Below are 7709 nucleotides of genomic sequence, written 5' to 3'. Positions count from 1 at the left end.
CTTTTGCCCGAGTACAAGTATCATACGAGTATAGGAGTTAATATCCGTGCTTGATTGAATAAAACTCCTCAACTGGCCGCGCAGCGTTCTGTGATAACCGAGCGAGAGAGATCTCGCTCGATCCCGCTCCAGCAGGCAGGAAGGCAGTCGGGTCTGCGGATCTGTTCGGGGGTTGGGGTTTGTAGTCCTTAACATAGTAACCAGTAGATTCTGGTGAACGTGGGGTTTGTTAGTCCTTACATAGTAACCAGTAGATTTCTGGTGAACGTGGGTTGTAGTCCTTACATAGTAACCATAGATTTCTGGTGAACGTGGGGTTTGTAGTCCTTACTAGTAACCAGTAGATTTCTGGTGAACGTGGGGTTTGTAGTCCTTACATAGTAACCAGTAGATTTCTGGTGAACGTGGGTTGTTGTCCTTACATATAACCAGTAGATTTCTGTGAACGTGGGTTTTCAGACATGCTGCTTGGTTTAAATGCATCCCGTTGCGTCTCTCCATCGACGCAACGGGTCGATGGCAGCAACGGGACCAACGGGTTGATTTTTTTTTTACTGTCAGATGCCCCCCGCCCCCTCTCTCTCTGTGTCTCCTCTCTTACTCTCTCTCTCTCACACACACACACACACCCACACACACACACCACACACACACACACACACACACACACACACACACACACACACATATCCTGGTGTGGAAATAAAAAATAAAAAGAACCCAAAAAAAAAAAATCCACTGATCATAAAAAATAAAGTGTTAAAAAAGAAAGTTATATCGGTCTGAAAACTCTGTTCATTACATTTTACTTCATATTGCACCGCATGTGTTTGTATTCATTGTGCAAAACGTTCTGTAAATATTTTGTTTGTTACCATGACAACACCATTGATCTGAAGCTTGATGCTGTCATGTAAATAGTTTTCTAATCAGCAATAATTTAACATTTTTGATCAACTCATATCAATTGCATGCTTAAATAACATACCGTTTAAAGCCCCCACATTTCAAGAGAACCCGCCCACTTCCTGGTTAAATTCTGTCCACTTCCAGGTAAGGCCCGCCCAGTCCGAGAACAGATACAGATATTCATGTGGTAAACAGATACAGATAAGGCTGTACTTGTCTCATACCTAATACATATGCAGTTTTTGTGGCACTGTGGCGTATCCTGGGATCAGGGGAATGTGTTGTCTTCCCCCACCATTGCCATCATTGCAGTCAGCTTCTCCCAATTAGGATTCTTTAATATTAATTATCCAGAAGGCTTTCCCCCTCAAAACAAAAATACATGGTGATTATATCCAGCCCAGTCTCATGGCAGTTTGTAAGTTGTCTTGTTATTTAATTCTATTGTTTGTGTTGTCTCCTCTAAGGTTTCTTTTAGGTTGTTTTCCTGGCCTTTAAATAATATCTAACATTACCAAGTGCCCTGATCAATGAGAAGAGAGCTGTCGTGAACGGGCGTGGCGGGTTGGTATCTCGCTCTAGGGCTATTCAGTCAGATGCCGTTTCATAGTGAGCAGGGTAGCTTCGGATGATGACAGTTAGAGCTAGGCGAATCTCTTTGACACCAGTTTAAACAGTCCTCAATCATACCTGTTAGGGTATAGGGTAGGCTTAGAGGATCGGACCCTTTAAATGGAGAGCTGGTCCAGTACCCCCCTGACAACAGGACGTGTTTTTCATGGTGGTGAGCACAAATTTTAAACCAATGTATTTCAATGAACATCTTTTGTGATAACAGCACAATTACTGTAGCAAGTAGTATTGAAAATCCGGTGTATGTTGGGCAGGGGTGATGGTGTCAACAACACAGGACTTTCACCCCAGAGACTGGGTATTGCCTCCAGTGTTTTAAGTGCTTTATCCGTACCGGATACTCGTTTCAGCCGGATACTCAGATCACCCCTAGTAAAGATTCAATCCATATGGTCACAACAGTCCTTCATGACACATTAATAACAGACTTGCCCCTAAACAGATCAAGATTAAGTGTAGTGGCCATATGGAAGACAATAGTGGTAAAACTTCCTTGAACATAAAACTATTCTGTCTCAATATACCGCCATATAAAATAAGGTGAAAAAAAGGATTGTACCTTTAAGTGTTTCCATTGATAAGACCTATTAGAGGGATATATCCAGGTTCCACACACTGCAGCACCCACATGACACATGGAACAAGAATCCGGAGTGATTAATAACAGCATTATATGACAAGGACAACAACACTGTGTGCATTGTTATTATCATGTAACAGTAAAACATTTTAACAAAAACATTGAACAAATTGAAAAAAACCTTTTACAAGCGAACAAAAAATGCTCTTTGTAAATACCATGATTTACAGAATTAATTCATGTACAAAAATAAAAATGTTTTTTTTTCTCCCTCTCTGATCCACCTGGTAGTGCTTGCTAATGAAGTAAAGAATCAAATTTTCTCAACATCACATGCATTAGCAGGAGCGAGCCTAAAATTAAACCTAAATAACCTGACAGATCTACAGTATGTGAAATAACTTGCATGTGATTGTCAAAGAAATGGTTACTTTATTCAATGATTTGCACTCACATTACTTCATCAGAGCTGGAGAATTAAACCAAGTTAAATAATCATGTGATAGAAAAAGGGATGGAAACAAACATTTCCTAGTTTTACATTTTCACTGTTTCCTTTCAATTCCTGGTCTAAGTAATATTTCTTTTTAGAATAGCTTCACTTTGATGTTATAATTTTCGACTCTAGCTGTTATAATCAGATTAATGTAATCTCTTTACATGTAATCCTATTATTGTCCCACACCGCCTGCCACATGCTCACCAGTAGAGATAGTAGAAGAAGGAAAGGACGAAGAAGGAGAGCTTGCACCAGGCCTCCTTTAGGCAGAACTTGAGCGTCTCACCATTCATCACAGATGCTGGGTCGTAGAGCAGCTCCTTAGTGTCCGTTGGGGAATGGAAGTACCTACCACAGAGGGCAAAGACCACATCGCGGGTAGTTGACCCGTTCCAGACCCCAGGGGGAGGGGGAAGGACGGAGGTAGGTGGGGAAGATGATGAGAGGAAATGTGGAAGGAGATGGCATGGAAAAAGATGGCATGATGAGTTATGGGGACAACATCATGCATCAGATGTGGGTGACATAGTAGTTGAATATGTTTGTGAAAATTGACCGTTCCCCAAAACCCCTTTTGGTAAATTGTTTATAGTTTAGCCACTGTAACATGGTACGGCAGGCTTGTCAAACTTTGGTTGTCTCCACATTCTATAGCAGGGTACCCCCAGGATCCTCCAATTTAAATTCAAGACTTTTTAAGACATTTTAATACCATTTCAAATGAAATTCAATGCCAACTTCGTACCTATTCTGACAGAAGAATGAGGGGAAAATGTTAAATCTGTATACATTTAAAACCCTAGAAAATAATAATGTACAAGTAGGCTACTTGAATAAAACAATTTATTTAAATTATCACTCATATTTAATACAATGTATTGGATTATCATATAATCCAATAAAATAAGATACTATATATTACACTGCATAATGACCACTTTTACTTTTGGTACTATAAGAATGTTTAGATAATACTTTTTGTACTATTAAGGCAGATGATGAATGCAGGACTTGTAACTGACAAGTAATTTGTAACTCTAGAACTCTACTTTTACTGCAATTAATGATCAGAGTAAGTCTTCCACCTCTGTAAATCACCACCAACAGTCGTGCATGATCACCTGCAGCAGTGTTTAACCCTGAAAACAAACAGCTCAGTTCAGCATTTCCTTGCAGCTCTGCTACAATAGCAGCTAAACTTTAACGTTACCTGCCAGTCGCATCGTCTCTAAACAGTCCGCTGAGGGATGTCCTGCATGGATCAACAGGTGTTAGAGTCAAGCAGCTGCTCCCTCTGTTATAAGACGCAAACCGAGCACATTAATGCACTCACAGATACAATCGTTGCAAATGTTATCGCCCCATGTTTGGCTAGCTAATAAGCCGTTAGCCTGTTAGCTTGAGCTTTGTCTTAAGGCACCGAGCAGTCAACCAGGCTCACACTCACTGACACATTAAGCACATTCTCCCCTTAGTTGAACCGCTAAGCCCCTGATACCGGTCAGAGAGGCGTGTTCACTTTGTGTCTCGGTCCTCCGGTGCATCGAGCAACGGGCTCCGGTCAGTTTTTAATTAGCCTACATTAGTAACGGTTGAGTTTGTTACAATATGAACTTAATCCTAGTTACATTATAATGTAATACTTTTTCAATGCATATGCAAGTGAATGTATCAGTATGTTTACATGCAAATAATATTTAGGTTTTTGCCCTAATTCAGAAAAAGACTTTACATGGCTAATGAAAGTCAGTATCCCACCAATTTTCCCATATACATGTAGACGTGCAAAACCAGATTTTTTTCAAAGTTCACCAACGGTGGAGGACTTGTTGGACCGTGTGAACACAGAGTCCTTCTTTCATTCCTTCAACCAGCTTCTCCAAAAGGTTGCCGTAGCGATGTTTGTTTTTAAGTTTTTGAGCACAGTGTAACGTAAAGTATTTAGCCGTCAAGTGACAAATTTAAGAACCTTTTTACAGGGTTCTCGTTTTAAAACAAGTCAGCTAGGAACAGTGTTCTCACATATTATATATATTTTGTATTAAATTACTATCAATTTTGGGTTTGCCACATTTAGTTTAAACGTCAGGTTTAACCGTAAGGTGATAAAGCATCTAACTCCTTCTCCCCACTACAGAATGTACGGATATCCCGGTAAGGAGCGATTGGATTGACTTATCTTGTGGTGCACAATGTTAATTTAAACAAAGTATGATTTCATATTTGAACACATATTCAAATACATTTTCACCCAGGTAATTTATGTTGTAGGTAATTTATAAAGATTTCAGAATTGTGGTTTATCCAAAGTTTCTAAATCCAGTCAGCTCAGTAAGTTGATTACAGCAACTCCAACCAGTGTGCATAAAAATGAGTCAGTCAATGATTTCCAATGGAACCTTTTCTCCCATTTCAAATTACAACCATCTATCACCTGCTGACTGATTTAAAACCAGAAGTGAAAATCCACCCTATAAAAGAATATGAATTTGTTATTACTATGCTTTTAGCATTATCAATATTTGTAAACACAAACTGCGCTCTCTTAAAGCTGTGATAAATAAAGATGTAAAATGTCACCAAAAGAAAAAAACCTGAGTTAGATTAATAGCAGAGTGGGATTAGAGGATTGGAGGATGTTTCCTGGAGTTTTACATACCAGTGAGACTAATTTCAGCAGGGCTGTCAGAATCATGAAACAGACAATATGTCATGCAGCAAATGATTACTCAAGGTAATTCACCATGAGAAAACATGAGAAGGGAAATTCCGACTGCTGCCTTTTGCTTTGTTTATGTACTGATACATGATTGTATTATTACTTTTATAGGGTGAATTTTCCCTTAATGGACCCCAGAGCTGACACAAATGAACTGTAATAATTTATATGTGTTTATTACTGAAACAGACCAGTTGCAATAAAGGGAAACTTCATTTTATTTGGAACCTGGGCATTATTTCCATATGTTTTTGTCTAAGTGATAGGGACAACAATCTTTAAAATTGGTCCTGTATTACGCAAGACAGTTGTGAAACAAGCGACAATGTATGTCATTGTGCAATTGCTCACCTTTTATGTACGTCCACAAGAAGTTCTTGTTTTACCACTGACATGCTCAGATTCAAGTGTCTGACACCCTTAACATTAAAAAAACAAATAAAATCCCTTAAATCACTATCCCAAAACCCACCAGGCTCATGGTTTCAACTGTTCCAACAATTAGCACTCTGGATTGGTTAGAATAGAGCCTTAATTTATTAATTCACATGTAGAAATATAAGGGCTCTGTTCACGCTAAAAGTATTGTTTATTTAAATGGAGTCTGATTTGTTTGGCAAAATTGATTTTGGAGCTGTTCAACAAAAGGTCTATACCTGTAGGGATAATCAATCTGAGCCTTTTAGTGGCAAAAACAAGCAATTTTAGTGAACGTTTTTGATGATGCACCGTTTGCCAAATAGGGTTATATTGCAGGGCAGTTTGCAGCTGGTGGTTACAGCAATCTCGCTCAATACTGGACATTTTCAAACATCCTTGTTCATATTAATCACTTAATGAATGAAATCTCCCTTTGAGATAGCTGGATAATGGGTTTAGCTATTTAATTCACAGAGCCCATTATGGAGAATCTCCCTCATTTAAACTTTAAGATTATGTTTTGCAAGGTATGATGGGTAATATAGTTCACCCAGGAAGCTTCCATCATTACGCGTATGGTCTGTTCAGTCATTAAACTGGCTAACAGATGGTTTATGCATGTACATACGGTATGTTCATTCATTTACACAACTGTGAAATGATCATACACGTCGTTGTCATAAATTATAATGTACATTCACATTTCTGTTGGGCCATAAATGACTCATGCATGCATGAAATCTGCACTTGAAAATGATTTTTAATGTATTTTGGGCGTGACAGAATGGGTTTGTAATGAGTCACTGCATGTAATTGCCAAGTATTTCTATAACAGATCCATGCACAAGTGACTGATATGAAGTAAACAGTAGCTTAGTTAATAGTTAAACTACTACATAACAACGCAAAAAGCTAATAAAATGTCATCAAAAAATAACTTGGCACCATTTGTCTCACATTTCCCCTGAGCAAAGGTAACAGACAAAAGGCAACATTTTTATTTTAATAATAATGTATACTTTATTAATCCCGCAAGAGGATGAACACTCCTTGCTTTAACACTATAATCGCCAAAGCCCATGCCGTTTAACGTTGTGATCCAAAATGTTCAATTATTCCATCATTGTGTTTGCCGTTTCCCTCCTGCCCTGACATTTCCTAAATACCTTTTCTGCACATGCCTAATTGTCATAATGATAGAATAACATTTAAAAAACATATACACTCCTCTCTATTCGCCAGGAGTAGTACAGATCAACACTCTTCGCGCATGCATTGACATATTCGTATATAATGACCGTACAGCTAATTGAGAAAATGGATATGACATAGAAACCTTTTTATTTTAACAAAACACTAACATTTCTAAATGATTATTTTAATAGAGGGGGTCTTAGAGGTTAAATGCTGCTACAACTCAAAATACAAGCAGATAAACCAAACAATTGGCTTATATAAACAACAAACATATAGTGTCAACTGTGGAATATACTTGGACTATTTAGAATATGGAAAAGCATATTTTACATTGCTGCTTTGTGTGGCTTCAAGCTGTTAGATATCTGGCTGTGTATGGTATGTGGGGGCTAAGTATGTATGTCCTGGCTGCTATAGAGATGGAGAGTGAGAAACATTTGGGTGTCCGGTTTAATAATAATAATAATAATAATAATAATAATAATAATAATAATAATAATAATACTTCAATGTAATAACAACAAGATCTGTAATTAAAATAGAAATGCAATGAAATTCTTAAGATTAGTGAAAATAGTACCCTTAAGAGCCTGGCGGTTTTAGTGTTAAAGACGGTGGACTCGACATGGCTCTCACAGACTCAATAAATACTTACTTAGTAGTAATATTAATTAGCAAATATTGGTCGAGAACAGCCCCTCTTAGTCATAGACAGAGACATGCTCAAAGTGGACAAATCTTTCAGAGTAACA

General features: G+C 38.0%; 1 protein-coding gene across 3 annotated transcripts in view; it reads right to left on the bottom strand.

Annotated features, from left to right (window-relative positions):
• The window catches only part of cnih3 (cornichon family AMPA receptor auxiliary protein 3), a 205055-nt gene that overhangs the window by 15974 nt on the left and 181372 nt on the right, over positions 1–7709 (bottom strand). Inside the window, exons 5-6 of one of the 3 annotated variants that reach the window (XM_032511404.1) lie at positions 2826–2972; positions 2102–2157 (exon numbers count right to left, since the gene is read on the bottom strand). In XM_032511404.1, coding sequence (XP_032367295.1) covers positions 2130–2157; positions 2826–2972 — 175 coding nt within the window. In that variant the 3' untranslated portion in view covers positions 2102–2129. The remainder of the gene's footprint in view (positions 1–2101; positions 2158–2825; positions 2973–7709) is intronic. The other 2 variants (XM_032511406.1, XM_032511405.1) reach the window with 2 other exon arrangements.

The sequence above is a fragment of the Etheostoma spectabile genome, unplaced genomic scaffold (assembly GCF_008692095.1).
Source record: "Etheostoma spectabile isolate EspeVRDwgs_2016 unplaced genomic scaffold, UIUC_Espe_1.0 scaffold362, whole genome shotgun sequence".
Lineage (NCBI taxonomy): Eukaryota > Metazoa > Chordata > Actinopteri > Perciformes > Percidae > Etheostoma > Etheostoma spectabile.
The sequence above is the reverse complement of the archived record's forward strand: the minus strand, read 5'-3'. Positions and strand labels throughout refer to the sequence as shown.